General features: G+C 34.6%; 1 protein-coding gene and 2 long non-coding RNA genes across 4 annotated transcripts; 2 read left to right on the top strand and 1 right to left on the bottom strand.

Annotated features, from left to right (window-relative positions):
• Window positions 1-4480: 4480 nt before the first annotated feature.
• Window positions 4481-8878, top strand: LOC127878684 (uncharacterized). 2 transcript variants are annotated; one of them, XR_008048801.1, is made up of 4 exons: window positions 4481-4569; window positions 5667-5754; window positions 6172-6305; window positions 6869-8878. It is a non-coding gene; the product is annotated as an uncharacterized LOC127878684 (long non-coding RNA). The 2 variants fall into 2 exon arrangements; XR_008048802.1 differs by lacking the exon at window positions 4481-4569 and adding an exon at window positions 4644-5386.
• A 285-nt stretch (window positions 8879-9163) lies between these two features.
• LOC127879982 (uncharacterized) lies at window positions 9164-11391 on the bottom strand. Its single transcript, XR_008049370.1, has 3 exons — window positions 11133-11391; window positions 10005-10134; window positions 9164-9248 (listed from the first exon to the last, which is right to left on the bottom strand). It is a non-coding gene; the product is annotated as an uncharacterized LOC127879982 (long non-coding RNA).
• Window positions 11392-14117: 2726 nt separating this feature from the next.
• On the top strand, window positions 14118-26053 carry LOC127879831 (uncharacterized). Its single transcript, XM_052426876.1, has 4 exons — window positions 14118-14352; window positions 14636-14776; window positions 23610-23776; window positions 25012-26053. Exons 1-4 carry the CDS (start codon window positions 14154-14156, stop codon window positions 25348-25350), a joined length of 846 nt encoding a protein of 281 aa, XP_052282836.1. The 5' UTR covers window positions 14118-14153; the 3' UTR covers window positions 25351-26053.
• Window positions 26054-27150: the final 1097 nt, after the last annotated feature.

The raw sequence follows: 27150 nt of genomic DNA, 5'->3' as shown, positions 1-27150 counted from the left end.
TTATTATTTTTTATTTGTTGATGAATTGTGAGTTGTTTCCTTAACTGAACATAACTGTTTGGCTTTCAAAAAGCAGTTTGATTCGTTCGACAGCATATACCGTTTTGGGAAGAGAAAATATAATAATTTAATTAAAGTTCATGGCATTGTAAGTTGGTCTTTTTTTGTTTACAGATTTTAGCAGAGTAACAGTTGCTATCCATGTTAATATTACGAACTACGAATACAATACGTTATTACACTTTTGAAAAGCAAAGTCTCAGAAAAGACACTAATTTAAATGTACCTTGCCTTAATAACCTTTTTAATGAGCTGCTCAGATATAAACGATGCCGCGACGAGTTTTTAATAACCAGAACAGAACAGAACTGTATTTTCACCCAAGTATATAACATACAATATGGGCAATATAACAAAGTACAATATTAAGTACAATATTGAGACTTCCGATAATTTTAACAACAACAACACATATTATACAGTGAGAGTGGGGTATGAACAGTAGAGTGTATAAATATATATGAAGATAGTGAATTTATAGAATGAAGCAACACCAAAACTCATACATAGTGGTTATTGCCTGCGAATCATGTAACGGTAGGTAATTAATTATGTAGCCCGATATGTCGATGATTCGAGTATAATTAGTGATCTTTAACCTTAATTGTGCGGTGATATTGTGTGTACACGGCGTTTTCTTTAGCACGCGCTGATTTGGGAAGCATTTGCTAATTGTTAAATTCTTAATTTAAAGTTGCAAGTTTAATTAGTGAGATAAAAGCAATATTGCTGCATGCTGTTGATATATTCAGTTTCTTTTGTTGGAATGGTTTAGGTCATTTTTACGTGATTTATTCGCTCGACTGCACACGAGGGCGATTTACAATGGGATTTGCCAATGAATTAAATCATGCTAAATCATGGTCGATTGGATAATGTTGAGGCTAACCGAGATGTCAGCTGTGCCTTTCGATGAAACAAGTATCGTTGGAAACAATGGATACTCCCCGATGATGCGCTTTGTCAATCTATGTGTTAATAACCACCTAAAAAAATCTATTATTAGCCTTGGTGACCTTGACCTTGAACCCAGTGACCTCAAACCTCATCAAAAGGTAGAGGTCCATGCAAGGTACCTACATGCCAAATATGAAAGAGATCGGTAAAGTAGTGAAGGCCCTATGAGAAACTGTAACAAAAGCGTGACGGAAAATCTATTATTAGCCTCGGTGACCTTGACCTTGAACCAAGTGACCTCAAACCTCATCAAAAGGTAGAAGTCCATGCAAGGTACCTACATGCCAAATATGAAAGAGATCGGTAAAGTATTAAAGGCGCTATGAGAAACGGTAACAAAAGTGTGACGGAAAGAAGTAAGTAAGTAAGGAAGGAAGGAAGGAAGGAAGGAAGGAAGGAAGGAAGGAAGGAAGGAAGGAAGGAAGGAAGGAAGGAAGGAAGGAAGGAAGGAAGGAAGGAAGGAAGGAAGGAAGGAAGGAAGGAAGGAAGGAAGGAAGGAAGGAAGGACAAACTGGCAACTATATGCTCCGCCGAAATTTTATTTCGGGGAGCATAACAATAGGTAAAACTGTTAGGATTAAGCAAATTGAAATATGAATTGTGTTTACAGCATGTAGGAAGAATGAGCTAAGCCTAGGGGTCATTAAGAAGTGATTTTTAACCACTTAATTGTAATGGTTACATTAGAGCACAGGTGGTTAGCGTGTGGCTATGATATTAATAAGTGAAAACACCCTTTTGAATGATCAATAATCATATTATAACGAAAAATTAAATTTTATGAAAAAAAAATTCACTATCAAATATATATATAACAAGGTATGCAACTCAAATCACCCTAAAACGGTGTGAATCGCTTTGAACAGCCATATCTTCATCAATTGTGCAGCGATTTTCACGATCTCGGTCTTATTCAACGCAGAAATGAATTTCCTTTCTGGAAATGTATATGTCTTGCAATATTTTTACAAATGTTGGGTAATCTTTTAAAAAATATCCTTGTTCGAAGTCCAAAATTTTCATCCGATTGTTCCCAAACTTTCACAGGTTTTTTTTATTAATACCAGAATTATGTCTCTTTAAATTTAAAAATAAAAGTGAAAAACTGCTTGGTTAGGTGATTATGTCAACATTTTTCATCAGATTCTTTCCAAACTTACAGTATCTTCATATCAATGAGCATTTTTACCTCATTTAAAATGAGAAACATCGGGACAATAAGTCCAGATTTTTTTCTATTAAATTTGACAAAATAAACAATTTCCATTTGTTTAAAAGATTTCACAACTTTCGTCTGAATCTTTCCAAACTTGTTAAGTGTTTTAAAATTAGTATTACTCGAACCCTATTGAAAATGATGAATATCGGAGCAATAAATCTATTTTTGATCTTTTACTGAATTTCAAAGTATTGTGAAATGCAGCTTCTTTATACAATTTACAGTTTTCATTCAATTTTTTTTCCAAACTTTTACAGTGTTGTCATATCAATGAGTACTCAACATCTATCGTAAATGAGCAACGTAAGACTAAGTTCAGAATCATCTCCTTGAAGTTGAGGAAAAAATGAAATTACGCTTACAAGATGAAGCAGATTTTTTAAAAACCTACACAGTTTCATTAATGAAAACTGCACACGGATACCAGTAAAAAGGGAAACCAATGTAAATAAAATGAACTATGAAATATTTGGGAGTAACAACACAAAATCATAGATAATGGTTATTTGGGAGTTATAACACAACATCATAGCTAATGGTTATTTGGGGGTTATAACAAAAAATCATAGATAATGGTTATACCAGTATCTTTTTCTATTTTGTTTAAAATAATGATGATGATGATGATGATGATGATTATGATGATGATGATGATGATGATGATGATGATGATGATGATGATAATGATGATGATGATGATGATGATGATGATGATGATGATGATGATGATGACGATGATGATAATGATGATGATGACAAGAAGGATATCACAGTTATTGGAGAGTAGATAATAATTATCTTACTCACTACTATGAGCAAATGAAATGCTCCGATAGAATAGATATTTATTGATTTGCAGGTGTGTATTTGGCAAGGTAATAATATGGAGAAGGACAAAGAAAGTGCGATAAACCCGCACTCTCGCACCTTATAGCACCGCACTCTCGCACCTTATAGCACATGAGTGTGTGGTGATATAATCAGCTATTTTAACTTAAGTGTGTAGTTTTGAATTCATAAAATTGGATATTATGTTCATTTTAGTCTAGTTTTCAGGTCTTGTAATTTCGGATCCTTACAGAAACGGATTTCTTTGCTGGATAATGATGTCGCAACATTTGCGGACGTCTCGAGACTGCCTTTGAGGTCGATCTCCGTTGCCCAATGCCTTTTTGTTCATTTAGGTGTCGAAATACCTGTCAAATACAAACACTCATTCCTAATTTGGCCGTTTGTAAATATGTGTTACTTATAATTTGCTAAATTAACGAGGGTACTAGTGATGGTTTCATTTAAGATTAAGTGCTCAAAACCATTATCACGGAATTGATTCTGAATTGATAACATTTCCCACAGTTCGATTGTAACAAAACATTTTTTATCAGCATTAACAGTTAAGAAGGCTGCAGTAAATGGCCTTCGGCAACATATAAATCTGATAATATCTCTTCTTTAAAATAACCTGATTTGTAAGGGGTCATTCTCCATACCTTGTTTGTCACAATATTCGTAATTGACTGTAATAGATAAAACCCCGCCTTAGGCGAAATTACATTTAAGCCTGCTAGTGTGTTGTGTGTTTCTTATGACAAGCACATTTTTCTTTTTGTCACTGATCGTTTTTACAACTGCGATAACAATGGTTAACCCGGACTAAAAGAAAATACCTGTAAAAAAAGAGGTCACTATACCCTCGACATTTGTATTACTAAATAATACTTTGTACACGCACAAGATAGAGGACTGTGAGCCGTTTCATCAACGATTTACGACTAGTTGTAAATTACGATTTACATAAATTACGATGTTTCAATGAAATCGCGTTTCATCAAGCAAATCGTAAATTAACATTACATTAATTTCATACATAAATATACGACTGGGTAAGAGCACCCGTAAATTAACGTAATGGCGGTCGTTTTTGTCATCCACGACGACAGGAGACGAAAAATTACCAATTCCAAGGCTTTTTAGGGAGAGAATTGCTCTCGAAATTAGATGAGAACATTGCTTCGATATACCGTCTAAGTAAGGGCGGAATAGAGCGATTGTTGGTTTTGATCGGGGAAGACATAGCACCAACTTGCCGGCGAGCTCATCCCTTCCATTCCGTCGCTTAGGTATGTAAATAAGGCAAAGAAATCATTGATTTAAACAAGTATAATTAGAAAATTGTATTTATTTTCAAATAGCAAATAAGTAGCATTTAACCCAAAAACTTTAGAGTAGTTGCCCTTTGTTTACTAAGCATTTGACAACTCGGATTTTGCAAAATGGTTGAAGAAGAAGTAATTGTTGTATCTTTTCTAAATAAAAGCATTCAATGATTACCGGTATTAGTTTAAGCATTTATTGTTGTGTTAAACGCATTCTATTTTGTGTCGACGTGTACTTATCGATGACTTTAAGTGCAGACTGATTTACCCCACCCGCTAATGTTGAACTTGTAGTTGTTCTACTTCTAAATGATATGATTGAACAATACTTTACCTCGAAATTGTTGATTATAACATCGTGATCATGAAAATGAATATGACATCATGATATTGTTTGTGTTTGCTTTTTTTAAACAAGTTTATTGTATTGGTGAGTTAAGTAGATGCTGAGTAATGGTACCTTATGTATTTAATAATTGTAGAAAAATCACCTTAATTGTTTCTATATTGTTCTCATTTGATTACAATGTTGTTCGATTGGTCATTGTCAGCTCGGATACTACTTACCTGTACCTCGGGTACTCTTTTAAGTATACTTACATGTAGAGCTAACCCTGTTACAGTTTATATACTTTAACATAGCCGGAAATTTAATGCTAAATGGGTTGTTGTAGGCTTAATATTTTTAATTATGTTCACATAAATGCCTTTTTTTTCTCAAATAGTGTTTATATCATCCAAATTTATACTCAAAAAGCATGTTGATGCAGTTTTTTCAAAAGGTAAGTTTAATTTAGATAAACAATATGGCTTTACATTTATCTGTAGTGCACTGTACCACATCGAATTTTGGGCAGGAATACAACTCGGGTACAGTCTAATAAGGACCGGGTACGTTTAAGTATATTAACCTTACTCGAGGTACATGCAAGTATGCTTAATGATACCAGGGGTACATGGAAGTAGTACCCAAGCTGTGAATAACCAATGGAGCGTGAGTAAAGTAGATTGTACCTTATGTCTTTAATAATTGCAGAACAATTACCTTAATTATTTCTATATTGTTTTCATTTGATTACAATTTATTTATTTGTCAAATTCAATTCTGCAGTGCTATAAATATGCACCCCCCCTCCAAAAAATTTATTTTGTGCATATTGATGGGGCTTTTTTATTTATTTACTCCTTTTCTGCATTCCTCCCTTTTGTGTTGGTAATGTGAACATGAAATGATGAGCACTTTCATGTTAATGAATAACTTTTATTTTTTATAGATTTTGGCATATTGCATATTGCCAAGGGAGATGTTTACTGAGGATTCCATGCCATTAATGTGCAGGCTGTTGCTGACGCCAGCATGAGGTAAATGTAAATACAGTATTATGATTCATTACCTTATCATTAAATTTGGTATAAAAGCAGATAAATACCATAAAAGGTTGAAATAAGCGTAATGCTTATCATCTTTGACATCTAATAATAACTAGTTACGTACATCGCAAAAATCATTAACTACCACAATAAGCACCATTAGCACTGTGTGATCAAGCTTTTGTTCTTTTATGTGTTAGCCAATGCAGCTATCAGTATTATCTTTAAATATTGTCTTAAGTTACATTATTTCATATAGGTAACTAAAATATAGTGATTTGATAATACTTAAGCTAGTTTTGTGAAACTTATTGAGATGCTTTCCTACCTTAATCTAACAATATTAACTGTGGACTGCTGTTTTATCAAAGACAAAGCAACTGCCCAATAAAATATTTCAATTTACAGCAATATCTGAGCACCAATAATGAGGGTCATTTGCTGGGAGATAGTGGGTATCCGTTAAGGACTAACCTGATGACCCCTTAACCTCATCCCTCCCATGCTGCGGAACAGGCCTACAATGACCATCTATGTAGAGGGTGGGTAGTAGAAAGGGCATTTGGAGTGTTGAAATCACGAGATTGGTAACATATAATATAGGTTGGGAAATAAAAGTCTTATTAGTGCGAGATCAACTTACCACACAGTATTTAAATGAAGTATTAGTATTGTCTCTTTTTTGTGCCTCACAGTGTCTTAAATCAAACGTAACTTCTAAAGCTTGATAACGTACAACTTTAATTATCAAATTTTAGAATTTATATTTAAATAACTTTTATAATAACTGAGGGTTGTTTGCATGTGTGAATATGATGTTTCATAAAAAAATGTCCGTTTCAATAAACTGATGATTTATTCATTTTATTTTAAATCTTAAAAATTCATTTTGCTTATCCTCAGACTCTATGTATGAAATATTGTTTTCTAGTGCATTTAAATGATATTGTGCATTAATAGTGAATACAGGCACAAATAAAGTGTTTTGTAGGCTATATATTATATATAATTTATATTAAAATTAAATTAATGTCAATGGTATCAGGACAATTTAGTCACTTAGACAAATGTCTATGTTAAAGAAATACTTTTGATATTTGTTTAGATATCTGCATGCCACTGGTGGATGTTGGCCTTTCAAGTCCAATAAGTGCTGTGAAATATCAACTGTGTACATGCCCCTGCATAACCTGTGTCTGGATTCAAACATTCCACTGATAGAGGAATTGGTTGGAAACGTGATGGAACCGGAAGTTATGAACAACACACCAGTACATCGAGCAGCATGTGATCAGAGGCAGCAGCTGATCAAACTGTTTCATAAAATATGCTAAAAATTTATAGTTATAAATGTTATAAAGTGATAGATGGCTTGAGTCTTCTCTGAATAGGCAGAGCTACACTACTCAGCCAAATGGCGTAAAGTTGTGTCATAGCTGATTTGGAAGGATTGGTATTCCTGGTCGTCTAGACACAATAGTTACAACAGCTGATATTTGCATGTTCTATAATTGTGTATGCATAATTTGTCTAATATTTACTTCAAGGTTATAGGTTTGTGAAAGAAAAAAATGCAAATGTTCTGAGGACCAATAAAAAAAGTTATGTGTTAGGTATTACCAAGTGCTTGATTTAATATTTAGTTTAAAGGGAACTTTACCTAAATTTTGGCAGATATTTAAGTTTTTCATTAAACGCTTTTATATTGATACATGTTAACACTGGATGTAAAAAGCTCCAGTAAAAAACGAATACAATTAAAGAAAGATAAAAAGTAACTCCTATAGGGCTCAAACCACTGACCCCTGAAGTAAAAGCCTCACACTAAGACCACTTGTCCATCCATGTTGATACAATGAGTGATGTATTTTACACTTTATATAAGCAATCCTCATCGTGTCACAAAATATAACGACAACAGCAGAACTCTACAAATTATTCAATCGTCGAGTGTTGCAGCAGATAGTTGCAACGCTTTAAAATTTTCAAGTTTTTAAATCGTCAAAAGATGCATATAATGGATATTTTAGAGCATGGTAAATGTTCAGTATTACTGTTTCCTCACAAATATCATAACTACAACAAAAGTTTGCGAATCTTAAACTTATTTTTTTTAATTGAGTCAATTTACCAAAACTGGAAATGGTCCCTTGAATATTGAACAGTTATCTAAGCACCAGAAAAGATCATATACTCAAGGTACTTTTCCCCATTAACAATTATTCAAGTGATATTTTACCCACTGACTTTAGCTCTAAAAGGTGTTCTCTGTAATGAACATTCTCAAAGCCACATTAAAACAAGGGCTGTTAGTAAAACATGCATGCCCCCCATTTGGGCTGTCAGTTGTAGTGGCAGTCATTGTGTAAATACTTTTTTTGTCACTGTGAACTTGACCTTTGACCTAGTGACCGGAAAATCAATAGGAGTCATCTGCCAGACATGATCAATGTACCTATGAAGTTTCATAATCCTAGCTGTTAGCATTCTTGAGTTACCATCCGGAAACCATTTTACTATTTTGAGTCACCGTGACCTTGACATTTGACCTAGTGACCTGAAAATCAATAGGGGTCATCTGCAAGTCATGACCAATCTACCTATGAAGTTTCATGATCCTAGGCGTAAGCATTCTTAATTCATCATCTCGCAATCATTTTACTGTTTTGACTCACTGTGACCTTGACCTTGACCTAGTGACCTGACAATCAATATGGGTCATCTGCCAGTCATGATTAATCTACCTATGAAGTTTCATGATCCTAGGCCTAAGCTGTCTTGAGTTATCTATCATCCGGAAACCATCTGGTGGACAGACCGACCAAGCAAAACAATATACCCCCTCTTCTTTGAAGGGGGGCATAAAAAGTGGGCTTGTAAATGTATCGGTACTTTATTATAATAAGTGTGCTGTCTATAAATATGGATATTATTGTCATAAAAAAATAGAAGTTTTCCAGTATATTAGATTGTTTCCGAATGTATTTACTAAACTTTACCCCTTTATGATTCTCTGTTCAATTATTTAGTCATCTACCGTTAAAAAATGTTGTTTACCTGTGCAATTTTTATTGAAATGTTTATGATAATAATGTTTATGGTATTTGATAACAGTTGCTATGACACTTGTTTTCAATGAATAAAACACAAAGAACATTCACAAAATTAATATTTATTATTAATCAGGAAGTACAATATATTAACTGGGCATGGTATTATAATTCATATGACAATTTATATCTTACATGATAGTATGTGTAATAATAAGTTTCATATACTCACTGAACACCATCACATGTAAAATCAATTAAAAGTTCCAGAAACAATTGTTGTGAATGAGCAATTTAGAATTTCATTTTTTTTAAAGAGAAACCAGTTCCTCATGATTATTGCTTATGTCCCTCTGAATGGCATATCTTTCCCTTGACGCCATCAACATCTCCTCCCGAGTTTTATTACGCTGTTGCTTCATTCTTCACATGTTGCTGCAAGCAGATAAATTTACTAGTTTATACATTTAACAGAACTAAATATTAAATACACAACATACGACACTATGGTCATAATAAGTTAGCATGCCTACATGACCTGGTTTTGTTTCTGAAAGTTGGTTTTTGTATTGCAAAATTAACCTAGCTTTCTGAACTTAAACTCAACATTTGTGTGTGACACTAATGCTCTACATTCCAATTTCTTTTTTAAGTACATTGATGTCGAAAGAATTAAATAAAAAATACCTTGACACACAAGTTCATACCCTGGTAAATAGGTTACCTGTAATAAAGTTAAATGAAAAAATGCAGCAATACTTTATCCCCATAAAACAGAGTACAATGAAAAACAAGAGCACCGCAAAACAGGTGTGAACGCTCGGCTACGGGTGCATTTTTTAATGAATAAAAGCTTGTCAGAATTATTTTAAGGTCACAGTGACCTTCACCTTTGACCTAGTGACCCAAATATGGATGAGGCGTGTAGAACTCGTCAAGGTGGAGCTGCATATGAAGTTTCAAAGTTATAGGTGGAAGCACTTTGATTTTATGGCCAAAGTTCAATACATTGACAAAATGTTAAGGTTTGAGCATGACGCGGAGGACACTACACGCTGGCTATGACAATACCTTGGGTTTTCTCCGAAAACAGCCCAGCTTTAAATTGAAAACATAAATTGTTACAATTTCATTGTAGGAAATAATTAGCAGTCAGCTTTACTATAATCCATAGAGAAAAACAATAATTACTATTTGTTGCTTCTGCCTTCAGTTTTATGTTTTAATGTAGCTGAGTGACACAACTTCTGTTTGAGTTTTGACAACCGTGTTCTCTGTCCATTCAATTTTGGTCCTTCAGCCAGTAATAACATTTTGTTTTCTGGAAAAACAAAGAAATGAAAGCTGCATTTGTGATCTTTACATGTAACACAGTTTTGCAGAGAAAGCAATATAAATCAATGTTGATTATTTACATCTTGTGAATCAACACTATAATAAATTATTGTGGACAATGATATTTATTTAATGCTTTCCGGTGGTTTATAGAGAAATATCGGTCGATTAAAACGGATAATTTCACTGTTTCAAACAATGAAAATTATCAGTGAGAATTATCGATAATTTTCATTGTTAACTGTGAAATGACGTCATTTATTTGACAAAATGACAACATAATCCCAACGACATTCTTAAGTAAAACTCTTTAAGTTTAACAATGTATATAAACTGCGAAAAAAGCATAAAATAAAAAGAAAATTTGTTGGATTCGGTGGAATATTGATTTTAATTCACTCGTGATCATAGAAAATATATATTTTTACTCGTGGCTGCGCCACTTGTGAAAATATCATTGTCTATGATTACTCGTGAATTAAAAACGATAATCCACCGAATCCAACAAATATCCTCTATATAATGGACAAACAAATAGCATTCTCAATGATATGACATTTGTAATTACTAAACATGTTGTGTCATGTGAATCTAATACCTTAATATTGAAATAAAATATTTGATAATTGAACACAAAAATGCTGACATGACAAACTTTCAATCCATGATGTCTTGTTATTGTCAGCCTGAATTCCGATTGGTCTCTATTAAATTATATTATTTAACTGTTAATTGATCTACACCACAGTCACATTTCTGCATAGAAAGAACAAAACAACAAATCTTACCAATACATTTTTATTCATGGATAAAGAAAATAAACAAAAAATAATCTTCATTCTTGTCAATATCAATTGCCGCCTTGAGTCTTTTGATGATTTTTGCTTTGGCAGACACTTGGCTGAAATAATTCGCGTTCAGATTTATCCTGAACGCGAATTATTTTAGCTGTCTTCATTCATGACCAACAAGTTCTCAACTCACATTTCAACCGTCTCCATCCAAATTACCAAAATAACTTCTTTTTGCGTTTAGTAACGGAAGGAGAGTGTCGGCCAAACAGCAATCGGTAGCCTTCCACACCGGTCTACACGTCGTTTTCCAGTGTTTGTTTTTGTGTCGATTCACAACTAGCATTGTTTTTGTTAGTCCAAATAATTAGACGTAAATCGACCTCATATTTATAGGAGTATGTTTTTTGTGCGATGTTTGCCTTAGCTGACAGAACGCGCGAAAATTACGTCATGCAATTTTTCAGACTGTGTCACTATTATTTCGGTTACAAAATACGTATATTTAAGTAGTCGTATTTTATGTATGTTGCATTTACGATTTCGTTGATGAAACGGAGTTTATGTAAAATCGTAAACGACTACATTAATCTCGATACATAATTTACGATCGTATAAAAATACGTAATTATTGATGAAACGGCCCCCTGAGGTGTATCTTAACAAAGCGCAGCAACGCAAATCTTCATTTCTTTCTAGACATTTACCAAATACACGCATATATCAGCATTAAGCTAATCAATAAAGTTTGTTTACCCAAGGATCAGTATGTTTTACACAAATATGGCCATATCTGGAGTAAGTCTTAACGTGTATGGCTCTCAGTGACTTTCTTTTTTTAGTATTAAGATATAAATACTCCACAATTTCGTAGTTGAGATTGCTGATTTTTCTCTGACTGCCGAAAAACCTTATAGATCTGAACATTGTGAATTGGTTGTTTTGTCTTAAATGTTACCGTTTTATAGAGTGTTTTGTATTGCACTTTGATGATTCACAATGAAATATGTATCTAGTTATTGCGTCTTAAATATTATGTGCTGTGTTGTGCATCAATTCTTACATGCAACACCCATATCCATTTGAAAATGAGTTAGTGTTGATCTTGAATATTTGTGTGGGCTTTGTTTCTTCAAAACTGTGTGCTACTAGTCAAATTAAAATTAAAAAAGAGTCAATTTATATTACAAAATAAAATCATAAGAACAATTTATAGGATTGCATGCATTATATAATCAGTCATTAAATATGTTAACCTGTCATGCAACACGTTTAATAGAAAACAAATCAAACCAAAATTATAATAATAAGCGTTGCGTAAATGAACTCAGGAAAACATTATTATATAGAACATTTCTATGTCCAATATAATGTAGGAGTTGTAGACAATATTGATGGTGCATCTGTGTTGATGATGGTGAAGTAAAAATGCCTAGTAGATGGTAAATATTTTTTATTTGGAATTTACTTTAAAACTGCAGAGGAGGTTTGATTTCAAAGAGAAAATGCTATTATGGTTATATGTCTGTCATACTTTATGATGCATTTCTTAATAAAGGTTTTTATTTGTCAAAGTGTGATTTCCTTCTTTACCAAACATCATACATTTCTGAAATCTGAAGCTATAAACATTGTTGTGAATTTCACACCAATGTTTAAAGCTTTTTAAAAGACTTCAGAAAGGTGCTGATTTACTTTTTATATTCCATTAATTTATATCACTTATTCACATTGAAAAGTGCGAAATTAAAAAAAAATCGGGCGGGGAGAACCCTACCGCACCCTCCCCGGTTCGCCCCCACCTAAAAAATCCTCCGTACGACCCTGAATGTATATAACCATAACCATTACATTTAAACATATTAAATTCTTGATATGGTCTGCACTGGGATGACATTATTGACTCCAAGATTCGATATGTTATGTGTTAATTTGTTTAAGGGAAGGGAAGCTTAACATCGTTCCACTCGTCATAACGCACCTTGGCCGCTTTTAGTTTTATTCAAGATCTTTCAAATAATGAATATTTAGTTTCTAGCTTTTGAATTCTTCAGTTGAACTATGTAATCAGAGGGCTGTTAAATCATCATTTTTTAATGTACAAACAGTTACTTCGTCACTGTTTACAATTTTAAGTCCATTTAAATTCATTTGTATAATTATTTAAATACACAGCTTTAAATAATAATTAGAATACTGGAATGTAATGGGTGCGATCATTTTGAATGTTTTTATCATGTCACTTAAATAACATTTCTTGCGACGACCTTCTTTCCGATCCCAACAATGAGGTAAACGTAATGTAACCATCGTGCGAGAGATTGCGGTCTAAATGATTCTAACGCACTGACGTCACCATCTTTTCATACGACGCGCGGAAATGCCATCATCATCGGCCGAATTATCCAATTGAGCCTTGTTCTGAGAAAACTGGGCTTAATGCATGTGCTTAAAGTGTCGTCCCAGATTAGCCTGTGCAGTCCGCACAGGTTTATCAGGGACAACACTTTCCGCTTTTATGGTATTTTTAGTTTCAAGGATGTCCCTACTTACCGAAAATAAAGTTTAGGCGGAAAGTGTCGTCCCTGATTAGCCTGTGATGACTGCACAGGCTAATTTGGGATGACACTTTACGCACATGCAGTAAGCCCAGTTTTCCCAGAACGCGGCTCATAATAAATTTTGTACGAATAAGGCGGTTTATAATTGTCTTCACTTGTTCACGTTGCTCGAACATTGCTTAAAATTTTACTAAAAATAGCGCGACTGACAAGATTTGAGAACCTCTGTTGACTTCAAAAAGTACCACTAACCGTAGAGATTTTCAGCCACTTCAAACCTGTACAGTAACATTAGTTGTTTATTAGTGTACGCTTACATTCGGTAAATGTTCAATCGGGTGATAAAACTGTCCTACCCACCTTCCCAAATGTTTATGGAAATGTAACCTGCAAAACACGTATTATTGCCTTAAGCAACCGACTTAAGCTTAGAACAAAAATAGGAAAGTCATAATCATATTAAGTTTTATTTTACGGTCAGATACAAAACATGAATAAATATATCCAACCTTCAGAATGAATTCAAGCGTGAAATTGACATGAAGTTTGTGTGTTGTTCAGCCGTGCGTAAACATTAAATACCAGGGTTATAAACCATATTAATGTATACGCTCAACAATCCCAAGTCAGTCGGGAGTGATAGGGTGACGAGAATGGAGACCAAGGACCGCTATCGATTGCCTTACGCGCGTCTGTGGATTGTGTCCGGTATTATTGTGTTCGTCGGGTATGTTCTGCACGTCGTAGGTTTCGCTACTAATTATTGGACCGATGTCGGGTTGTCAAATATTGGCTTGTGGAGAGCTTGTGTAAACGCTATAGGATGCGGTGATATTGGGACTAGCATTATTGGTAAGTGTTTTTTCTTAATTGTTATTCCACGTGTGAATTTCTAATTTGTTGGAAATACAAAAAAGGAATTAAATAGTCGGTTCAAGCGATTTACGTGCCTGCAACCATATGTGTTGGACTCCTAAGTTGTAATTCCAGTCTCGTATTAGATTTGTGAACCGAAAGGATGTCATATAAATAAATTTAAGAAGTTCTGTATTTATTAAAATTTAATATTTATTGAAAAGAAAACAACACAAAACAACAGCTATTTTTAATATAGTCAGCTTGCTCACGATTTCAGACTGGTGGAAGGCAGTTCAAGCTTTAACTATCATCGGCATCATCCTCGGCTTCATAGCGATCATTGTCTTATCCGTTATCATCTGTAAACCACGCCACTACAAATGGCGAATAGTCGCCTGTTTGTGTGCATTTTTTGCAGGTAAGATTACAAGAAAAAAAAACAAGTATGTTTGAGTTAGAACACGCAAGTTTACATAATCGTTGACTTAGCAATTGCACGAGTTAAATAACGGTGTGCACATACTTATTATGAAGTAATGTAAGATTCGTCAAAATGTTTGGGGAAAATAAGGGGAAATTATGCGACGAAAAAAATCTTAAAGTACTTTCAGTGTATAAGTTTACAAAGGCTCGCTAACTGTCGATTTTTTAAATCATTTATCTTTCATAAACATGCGTGGTATGAACATGAGGCAAGTCGCATACGATAAGCTTAATCCTTAAATCCTAAACCTACTCTAAAACAACCCTTATGTTCCCTTCATTCAACCCATTTATGCCTAGTGGACTCTCCCATCCTTCTAAACTGGATCAATTTATTTCCAAATTAGGGATATCTAGATATCTCTTTCTATATTTAGAATATTTTTTTACAGAAATTCCTTTAAGCAAACAGTGCAGACCCAGATGAGACGCCGCATCATGCGGCGTCTCATCTGGGTCTACGCTGTTTGCCAAGGCCTTTTTTTCTAGACGCTAGGCATAATTGGGTTAAACGTGCGAATATTCACCGAACATAGTTTTGCGGGTTTGGTACAAAAAACTACATTCTGGTGTCTTAAAGAACTACGGATTCCCGAATTTTCTTTGGTTGGATTGTTTTTGGACATCATGTAAAATACATGGAGCGCGTCCCACATGTCCGCTAATATGACCCATTATATTTCCTTTGGGTCACATGTTAGTGTTTGTTTAGCACATTCTACTTCCCAATTATTAATTTCTACGTTTCATATAATTCCTGTTGGCGTTGATGTTGTTCAATTTAATCTGTAATGAATAGAATGAGGGAGAGGTAGCGGAATGTAAAGTATCCTTTACAAAGTTGTCTGCAGTTTGTATATTGGACCTGTTTAAATGTAACGCTTGGTGACTTTTGGGTTATTTCTGTCCTTCCGTATTTAGTTTCAGGTGGTTTTAAAACGATTAGATAGTTGTGGCGATAAATATCACCCCAGTACGCAATTAACTAACCCTATTTCTGATAACCAAACTGCATACACAAGATAAAAGTCGCAATATGTATTACCAATATTAATTGACAGACCTCATTTGTTTAAGCACGGATTCTAGATTACACGGATAAGAAACGGGACCGTTACGCCAAATATCTTGTTGTGTCTAAGTCACGTGACCGTGTCGTAACTATCGATCTTTTATCGAAGCGCCGAGGTTATAAATTTGATGTACCCACTCACGTATTTTGTTAAATTATAGTTTCATTTTTAAGCCGATTTTGACAAATTATATATCATTAGAAAGCTTATGTAACGTAGTTTGTTTTCAGATATATCAATATATATTAAGTTTTTCTTCTGATTTCGGCAGCCCGGCGAGTTATAACTTTAACTTTTGCAAATAACATACCGTTTTGGAGTTTGAGAATCTAGATTTACGGTTGACATGTTCGTACTTTATACCGATTTGTAGCGTTTATATTTGGAGTTCAGTTTTAAAAATAACATCTTGCTTAGGAGAATAGAATTCTGTATACGATAGAAAAAAAATGTTTAAAAACGAAAGTAATTAAGGAATGAAGGCGGGAAAATGTAGCGCGCGTTCCTAACGCACTGAACTGATGCTACGGTCTTGGCGATTATGCTTTTGTTTAGAAACCGGCCATTGAATTTCCTTTGCCATGATTATTATATTTTTTATGAAATATATTGAAATATTTTGTTCTAGAGACATATCCATAAAGCTAAGTATTAATGAAGCTTAATAAATTTACGATTTCAGCTCTTGATTATAACACAGAAAGGGTGTTCATTTTATGATGAAACAGCGTATACAAATGTATAGCGGACCCTCTTGATATTTTTCGGCTTTGCATACTTCAAATATAATGGGTGTTAAAACATTCACGTTTGTTGTTTATTATCAAAAAGGTAATTATGTAAAATTATATGAAAGGTTATTAACCATAAATTATCAATTAATTAAACTTATTTAAAGATTCTTGAAAATCGCGGTCAACTGTCTATGCATGTATATTGAAATATCTTTATAAGTTAACAGAGTTATAAATATATAGAATTCTAAATTAAAACTCTGTATTATTTGTATTTTTCGGAAAGATTATTTAACCCCGTTGTGGTCAAATGAGAATGCTGTTTTAATTATGTTGTTCCGTACACTACCATACACTCTTTATAGGACTACGAAATGACGGAGTTTTTTTTAAATGTTTGAAATGTACATGTATAGGTATTAGGCACTTATAATTATTGTGATTTAGCTGGCTGACATCTATACAGTATTTAGTTTATGGCAATCTGTATGGGCAGATGACTATAAATGTTTTCAATACGCTACATATCTTATAAACGCAAAATTGAGTATGTTGCGTTACATTACTCCAAGAAATGACCACTAATACCACGAGAAGACATGGAGGTATCATAAAAAGTGTAATCTGACCAGACATTGCCACCTGTGGTTAGGGACCAATATACAAGTATAGGTCCCTGCTGTGGCGTATGACACCATAGTGTTATTTAGTATTGGTCGGCACAGTATCTGATCATAACGACATAATTGGTTTGTGCTGAACACAGGGGCAATAAAACCACAGATCTATCAATAAACAAGATTATTGAGATATTGTTTTGTACACCGCGATAAAAATGCTCAAACCATGGACTCTAGATTACACGGATAAGAAACATGGCAATATTCTCAGAATCATCACTGCTATATGTGTAATCACCTAACAATTCGTCTAAAAATAATTTATATATTTGAGTTGAAGACGATGTACTGTTGTTTAAGTCTGAATAAACTATCTGTCTAAATCCAAGCCGTCATCGTCCCGGTGAAAAAAAAAATCTGATTTTCAATAGTTGGACATGATGCCCTGATGTCAAAATACGAAATGACCCGCGTAACACGGACCGTGATTTTCAAGAATCTTTAATAAATTGATAATTTAAGGTAAATAACATTTAAAATAATTATACATAATTACCTTTTTGATAATAAACAGCAAACGATGAATGTTTTTGACACCCATTTTATTTCAAGTATGCATGCAAAGCCGAATAATATCGAGAGGGTCCGCTATATACGCTGTTTCATCATAAATTTTACACCCTTTCTGTGTTATAAACAAGAGCTGAAACAGGGCTCGCGCTGTCGTTCGCCACTTGAGCCATTTGCGAAAATATTGAGAATTTTGCTCAAGAAAAATCCGATTTGCGAAAATGCTAAAATCTCGTAAAATTTCATTGAAAACAGCCGCCATTTTAACCCGAAACTGGTTTTCTATATTTTTCTCTTTGTTTCAATGAAAGTATTCGCAATTTAAACAGTGAACGAAAACCGGTCTGCACCTGAATCGAGACATTGCTTGACCTTATTGTTATTGAAGTGCACATGGTAGCTGGCCAATCAAAACTGAGCTCGCTTACACATGAAATGACGTTGTTGAATGAAACGTAAAAATGGGTGGAGCTTTGAATACACAGTTAATATTGTCGTCTGCAAACAAAATAGCGACCGGTCGCAAATGTATTATAACATTAAAAATGAAAATTAGCGTGACAATAAATTAATTATCTCCAAGCTGACTATCGATCTAAATTAAAGAGTGATAATTAAATAATTAGTTCTATTTCGTTGATGTTACAACTTCTGCCGATTTTCGATTGAAATGAAAAGGTAATAATTAATTAATTTGATCGTTTTACTCACACACTATGTTAACTAACAGCGGCGTATTTAAATCAAAGGAAAACGTGAAAAACACGCGCGGTTTAATTGCAATTAAAGTTGAATTAAAGTTACGAATTTGTAACACATAGGAAGAGTAATTAATGTCGTCTACAATATAAATGGAAGTAACCACTTTGTCCGTACAGTCGCTAACATGGCTTCTTTAACCTTAAAGCGTCCTTTGGACGAAAATGAGTATAGCAGGATTTTTTGCAATGTATTTTGTGAATGAAATGTATGCTTGTATTTAACATGCCATTCATCATCAGGGCCCTCAATCTATTAAATCTGCCGCCGAAATTCGGCGGCAGTCCCCCATCTGAAAAGTATACATTTTTCCCCTATTGGGGGGAAAAATCCCCCCCCGCCAAAAAAAAAAAAAAAAAAAAAAATTTTAATAGAAAGATGTGTCTCAGGATTATTATATCTCAATTCTATTTCAATTTAATCTTTGCAAACATACAAAATTATGAAAAATGCAATGAATATAGTGCAAACATGTACAAATGTAATAATGAGAGAGTAAGTAAAAAAATCCCCCAAAAAGGGAAACGCTGCGAAAATTCCCCCTCCTAAGGGCTGCGGACCCCTTCCCCCAAAGTAGTGTGAGGGCGCTGATCATGTTGTTAAAAATGTGCTGCATGAAAATATCTCTATAACTATGAAAATTGTTATGTGATGTATATTATGATATGTGACATGTGCTTGTAAAAAGAAATATGAAAAATCTACAGTATATATTGTTATTTGAAACAAACGAAAACTGGTTGGCAATAGGCCCCAAACGCACCACAGACAATCTAGGATCCAAAATGTTTTCGGGGGGGGGGGCATGCCCCCGGAACCCCCTAGATCTGGGTGGCTCAAAGATATTTTGGGCCAGCGCTAGCCCTGGCTGAAATCGTTAATTTATTAAGATTCATTTATAATAAGCTTTATTGATATGTTTTCGTGAACAAAATACTACAATATATTCCATAAAAAATATAATAAGATGGCAAAAGAAATTCAATGGCCGGTTTCTAAACAAAAGCATAATCGCCAAGACCGTAGCATCAGTTCAGTGCGTTAGGAACGCGCGCTACATTTTCCCGCCTTCATTCCTTAATTACTTTCGTTTTTAAACATTTTTTTTTCTATCGTATACAGAATTCTATTCTCCTAAGCAAGATGTTATTTTTAAAACTGAACTCCAAATATAAACGCTACAAATCGGTATAAAGTACGAACATGTCAACCGTAAATCTAGATTCTAAAACTCAAAAACGGTATGTTATTTGCAAAAGTTAAAGTTATAACTCGCCGGGCTGCCGAAATCAGAAGAAAAACTTAATATATACTGATATATCTGTTTACAAAGTAACGTAAGCTTTCTAGTGATATATAATTTGTCAAAATCGGCCGAGAAATGAAACTATAATTTAACAAAAGACGTGAGTGGGTACATCAAAATGTATAACCTCGGCGCTTCGCTGTACGCTAATCGTAAAAGATCGATAGCCACAACACGTTAAAACGCGCGGTGGTAAAACATAAAATGTGTATTTCTTGTGTTTAACTCGCTATATATCCATTAATAACAACGGGAATATACTAAAAGTTATATTTTTTTGAAAGAGGAATTAATAAGCAACAAGATAACGTATAAACCAATAAAATCGGAAGAATAGTTTTTGCATAAGATTGAATTTACTACAGTAAGGGTCAAATACTCGATTCATCTCCTGTCAATATACACTCCGTGGTTTAAGGTAGGTTGTTAAATGTTCGATATCAAAGTGCTATTTTTTAGTTGAAATGCACTGTTTTTATCGACTTGCAAAGGTAAATAGTTGGGATAAAATAAATTGAATGATTTAAGGATGTGAAAAACAAAAGAAATGTTACTATATTTTGCCTTTCACGCATGCACCACTGATATGTTGCAATTTTTGTTATATTTATGCCTGCTGTATGTGTTTTTGAAGTTCACTTAAATAACTTTTTCGTCGCTACTGTCGTGAGTCCATACGCTGAAAGCGGATAACACAAAACTGTTAGGCGGATAATGTCCTGAATTTATTTCTAAAGCAAAACCGGATCAATAACAAAGTATTTAAATGTTTAAATAAAAAGACAATGCATAAGTATATCTTCAAATGTTCTCACTGTCAGTAATAAAGACCGTGCGAATTAAATATTAAAATTAAGAAAGCTTAAATCAAAGGTAACTTCATCTGTTAATTTGTGCTTTATTTTATAACAAATAATTTCAAGATGATAAATGACAAATCCATTTTGATACTCAAAAGTATCAAAACGATACAGTTATTACAGCAATCATGTTACATATGTGTTGCAAGCAGAGCCCCAACGCAAAGATTCGGTGTTACATGTATATGAGGCAGACTATTTACGTGTACTCTAAGAACAATTGCAAATCAGTATGTGAAATTATTAAAGAAACAGCTTTGGAAAAAAGAAGCACGGTGACCAAGTATTAAACAACAATGATTTTGTATGGGATTTTAATTTTATTTTATAAATTAAATGGCACACCAGGCCCGTACCCAGGCCATGGGCCCAGGGGCCCGGGCCCCCCCCAGCTGGCTGTCGAACTATGATTTTTTTAAATGATCCGCCCACTGCAATTTGTTTTCTTGTGCAAGGGCCCACAGTACACTTTCCCTCAAAACAAAAGAGCAGCTATGTTTTATTGTCCCTGATAAATAAGGGGATTAGCGCTCGCCAATCGAGATAAGCCCATAGGCAATGTTTTCTTATCGCCTTGTACACACATCCCCGATCAGTCCCCCATTGTGATCATGAATGCTTCATCTATCGATGGTTGATGTATCATGTATTTTGATTGGTGCAGCAAATGGAGGCAACTGCTACAGGAGGTTGTAGAATATAGTCTGATAATTGCCGACGAAGGTTTTTTTCCTTCTTTGAGAAGGCCCTTTTCCCTAGACGTATTTTTCCCCTATAAAAGTTAACTTGTTTTTTTTCGGAAACCTTTTATTTGGGAATTTTTAGGTCCCAATATATACTTTTTACATTGAGATAGGGCCCTGAATTTGAACCGGAACAAAAACACTGACAAAGGTATTAAAACTGAGTATTTATCATTTTTGCAAGGAAATCACGGAAAAAGACTACGATGAGATAGTTAACATATCTGTTGAAAAGAAAAACAGATTCATAAATTTGCCGAGCAACAGATACGAATTTGGCAGAATTCAGTATTTAAAATAATTCAATGCGGGGAATCACGTGGTCAGATTTGATAAAAAATGACCGCCGATGCCTCGATTCGATGGAGAAATTGAGTCTTCAAACGTTTTCCGTCAGGAAATCGCGAAATATTCCATGAGTTATCTCCACACTCAGACCAACCAGCAGAAAACGGTTCCGTCTGGCCCTATGATAGGCGTTATCCGATTAAAAACAAGTAAGTAACAAGGTAGATGTACCTGTTTGAAGACTCAATTTCTCCATCGAATCGAGGCATCGGCGGCCATTTTTTATAAAATCTGACCACGTGTTCCCCGCATTGATAATTGAGTACCGAGAATTGAGTAATGTCAACCTATTATTGGCTCATTGGTAAAAAAAAGTAAAATTGAAACAACAAATCGATCTCGTTATATAAGTTAACATGATCCAGTGTAGAAAAATATTGTATAATTAAATTATCTGTTGCCTTGAATTTGTTTCAAAACAGTAAAATATGTTAAATTGATTATTTAAGACTTTCATTATTTCCCCCAAAAATGAGGCGTTTCGCGCAATTTTTTCCTTAAAAAGGCAAGGTCTTTCCCAGAAAATCAGTGAAAAAAACCTATGACGTTATTGATTTGTGAAAAAAGAATGGTGGAAGCAATACGAGAGTTGATGTGGATAATCGTCAGTTTAAACCTGTTAGTTTCGGAAATCTAAAGCTTTTAATATTGTTGTGAATTCACACCAATGTTTAAAGCTTAAGACTTACAAAATATGCTGATTTCTTGTTATATTCCATTAATTCATATCACAAAACACCATTTTTATAAGCATTAAAATTCACCTTGCAAAGTGCCAAATTAAAAAAAGTATATATATAGGGAGGGGGGAACCCTCCCCGGTTGGGCCCCCCCAGTCAACAAATCCTGGGTACGGCCCTGCACACTATAAACAAGCACGTAAATGTTGGTTGGACATAGTTGAACACATAACTGTTACACACACACAAAACATTCCTTAGAGTAAGATTTCTATTAATGCGCGCAGTTTGAGCGTAATCCATGTTTAATGTTAATGTAAATGTTTAATGAACTAAAGCCATTAATAAACTCAGCATTCCAAGAAATACTAGATTTAAACCAAGAAATACATACGGTTTTATAAAACGTTTGAATGACCTGCCAGACAGATATTAGAGGAACCAAGAAACGGTTTTCATTCAAACGTGTCTATATAGATGACGAACAGCAAATCACACCGCATGTTTTTAACTCTTTCAAAATGATATTTTTATATGTCTTCTTTGAACAAATTGATTTGTTGCAACTAACTTATTGCATAATAGTTTCAGACATGATTTTGTACAAGTGCACTCTAAATATATGTTCATGTGTTCATCAAAATCGCTAAAAAAATATGCATTTACCTTTATTTATGCGGTATGGTTTATCTTCTGCAAGTTTGGTTTATAGACGTACAGAGGTTTACTTATTTAATTTCTGAATCGTTTGATATATATGTTACATAAATTAATTGCACAATTGTGCAAAGAATTTTGCATATATTCATTCTGACGTATGTACATGGTACCTTTTCACGTATTCCGTATTCCGACATTCGAAGATATGTTTCTTTGCGTACTACGACTTTTTCATGTTTAAATTCATACAGAAATGCGTTTGTTTCGGTGGGAATTTTTCTTATTGCAAAGAAATAAAACATTTACAAATAGGAATTTCACACATTTGAATCTCTTGGTACTGCAATATATTGCATTGCATATTGCACACACTTGTATATTACTATGCAATTTTTTATTTTCTGTCCCGCGACAGGCTCATCGGTCATCGCGGCTATCGCCACCTGGGCTGCATACGCGGCACACCTTGTCCTTGGCTACTCTTTCGGGCTGTCTACAGCCGGTGGCGGCCTCATGCTGATTGGCGGTCTAATCCTTTGTGTAGACCTGTGCATCAACAGGGGCTACAGACGTACAGGACAGGTCAGTGGAGTTCTTTCCGGTCAATATTGTTATCCATATCAACGTAGGCTTTGAAATGAAAACAATGTTACTGTTTCAATGACTTTGTTTAAAATGCGTTCTTGATTTGCTGTGTTTTTGCATAAAGCATATTGGCATATAAGTTCGCAAATTTGATGCCAGATTTTTATGCCCCCGAAGGAGGGTATATAATGATCGGACCGTCCGTCTGTCCGTCTGTCTTTCCGTCACACTTTGCGTTTAGGTTTCGAAAAATGCTCATAACTTCTATGTCGCTTCAGATGTAACCTTCATATTTGGTATGTATGTGTACATGTATATGGACAAGGCCTTTCCATACGCACAAAAATGTGCATCCATTTGACCTTGAACATAGTGTCCGCGTTTAGGTTTCGAAATCTGCGTTAAGGTTCCGAAAAATTCTCATAACTTCTATGTCGCTTCAGATGTAACCTTCATATTTGGTATGCATGTGTATATGGACAAGGCCTTTCCAAAAGCACACAAATTTGGACCCCTTTTACCTTGACCTTGAACTTTGGGTCCGCGTTTAGGTTTCGAAATCTGCGTTTAGGTTTCGAAAAATGCTCATAACTTGTATGTCGCTTCAGATGTAACCTTCATATTTGGTATGCATGTGTATATGGGCAACGCCTTTCCATACGCACACAAATTTTGACCCCTTTTACCTTGACATAGAACATAGGGTTCGCGTTTAGGTTTCGAATCTGCGTTTAGGTTTCGAAAAATTCTCATAACTTCTATGTCGCTTGAGATGTAACCTTCATATTTGGTATGCATATGTATATATACAACGCCTTTCTATACGCACAAAATGTGGACCCCTTTGACCTTGACCTTGAACTTAGGGTCCGCGTTAAGGTCTTGAAATCTGCGTTTAGGTTTCGAAAAATGCTCATAACTTCTATGTCGCTTCAGATGTAACCTTCATATTTGGTATGCATGTGAAATGAAAAATGCTCATAACTTATATCAAAGCGTTTTTCGGGGGCATATGTCATCCTATGGAGACAGCTCTTGTTTTCCATGCTTTTGAAGTACTGAACATTTAGAGACATTTTTAATATAAGAAAGGATGATCCTGCCTCCGCGTCTTTTTAAATCCAGAAAAGCAGAGACTAATTCGAGAGCGTTTAAAAAAAAATCTTTTTGTAAGGTGTTGTGACATGTGAACTTAGAATCCAAAGTTACAACACATCTGGTCTGAATTTCAGGTTCTTTACCCTCCACCGGAAAGGCCGCACTACGAGTCGAACTATCCGCAGGAACTTCGCGCCCCTCCGTATGACGGCTATAAGAAGCCATATCCCGTACAAGAGCCTCCCCGTGTATACGAACGGTACCCGGATAACCACTACGACAGACCGGTGCGCGGACACAGATATGAGCCGTCCTATTACAAGAATAACAAGAACTGGTATGACCGAGGCGACCGTTTTGACCGCTACGATACACCGCCGCGGAACTATGGCCATTATAACACAGGTCGTACCACATACATTGCGTACAAACCAGAGTACGAAAGGAATACCGGGCGTTACGATTATTATTAATCATTTCAGTATGCATGTCGTGTAAGGTAAGAAAACATAAAGTGGATGTTGCTGTTAAATGAATGGGAAGATAAGTGGAATAACAGCGGATGTTGTGGTGAACACCATCGATAATTAACTGGCCCATGGTCAAATAAAAGAACAACAAAGATTCGAAGGTTCCTGTGAATATGACACTGCTAATGGTTTATTTAATAGCATTTATATTTATGTGCATTTATTAAAATATCTATTTTCGAGTCATATTGTGTAAAGGTCAAGTTTTTGTGTTCGTGGTTTTAAATAGCATATACAAGTACACTATAAATATTTCGTGTACATTTTAAAATGTAAACAGACATCCTACTTACAATGCATATACACCTTCACAAATATTATTGTATATGCTTTTTCATTGATGTACATATATGTTTACCGGAATTCGTTTGACAGGATTTTTATATCATACTTTTACAAGTATAATTTACTCAACTATTTTACACATTTAATATATATATATTTTTGTTTTTTTAATGTTGCCATGTTCTATGCTTTACAGATAAATTGCATCAACAAATTATAGGCTTGGTCGGGTTTTCAATAATGTATTCTCACTTGTTAGATATGTTTAAATATTGAATATATGCATTTTACATCTGAAAAAAAAAACAACAACAACATTGATGCTGTCATATTAACAATAATAAAGAACAATGCAATAGCATTATAAGTGTTTTTATGTATCGAGTGAGTAAACGAAAGCAAGTAAAAACAGTGATAGTATTACATTACATGCAATAAATGCACCTTATTCGGAGCTCAAATTTTCGTTAGGTACTATCAACTTTTTACTGTTTTATGTCACATGAACATAAGCATACCGACAAAAGAAATCATGTTACTGTAATTTGAATCACAAACCATATTTACTCCATATGTTGACTTTGTGTGTACCTTTTGTAAAAAAAGAAATCAAGTTTACAGGTTCCGAATAAAAACTTATGACCGTCCGTCTTGCCTTAGTCATCCGATGATCGGCTCGGGTTTCTCGTCTTCTTTCGGTAGGTGGTGTTTCGGAACTCCTCGGCTGTTTAGCATGATCTTCTGCACAAGCTTCTGTATGCGACCAATGTCCGTGGTCTCGAAAGGAGTGTTCACGCGCGCCAAGCGCCGCACTTCTTCTTTGTAGCGCCGGTTGGCCTCAAGTAGCTCGCTGAAATTATACATAACACGCAATATCCTCAACGGGATGAAACTGATACGTATGCGTTTAAAATAGGCCGTTTTATAGATGTTGCATTATGCAAAAGCAATATAATGCCCGTTTTGTGGGAAGTCACTTCAACTATCACCTTGACCTATGATGAACACAGGCATTGCACGCAGCATGTAGTCAGCAGATTGTTAACATTTGTTGCAAGCTAGTTTTAAACTTTCGTTTAAATGCCAAAGTTTTCATAATACGCATAGATACAACGTTTTTGAACAATTTCAGTTGAACAGATTCTTTCGGCTCAATATGATCCGCGTTTAAGCAAATTCTGATATGCTGCGATTGTTGGGCAGCGTGTTGAAAACACGACATATTATTCTGTGATCATCAAATAATTGCACGATTTATACGCTTGCAAACAATATTGATCTCTTAAATAAAAAATGTTTATCTTTTTAAAAGGAAAAACTACACAAAATGAAGACCAAATATTCATTAAACAGACAGTTCGTATAATTACACATCCTACAAGATGCACCATGAAATATCACCCCATACGGTGAGTCGCACTCATGGGCGTTGCCCCAAGAAAAACAATAATGAACATT

This window comes from Dreissena polymorpha, chromosome 4 (genome assembly GCF_020536995.1).
Source record: "Dreissena polymorpha isolate Duluth1 chromosome 4, UMN_Dpol_1.0, whole genome shotgun sequence".
Lineage (NCBI taxonomy): Eukaryota > Metazoa > Mollusca > Bivalvia > Myida > Dreissenidae > Dreissena > Dreissena polymorpha.
This window is presented reverse-complemented; position numbering and strand designations above follow the sequence as displayed.

Bases quoted from the DNA above. Each gene is read 5' to 3' on its own strand.
- LOC127879831 (XM_052426876.1), top strand. From the start codon at position 14,154: ATGGAGACCAAGGACCGCTATCGATTGCCTTACGCGCGTCTGTGGATT. The intron at 14,777-23,609 runs GTAAGATTACAA...GTCCCGCGACAG, and splicing joins TTTGTGTGCATTTTTTGCAG to GCTCATCGGTCATCGCGGCT. The intron at 23,777-25,011 runs GTCAGTGGAGTT...TCTGAATTTCAG, and splicing joins GCTACAGACGTACAGGACAG to GTTCTTTACCCTCCACCGGA.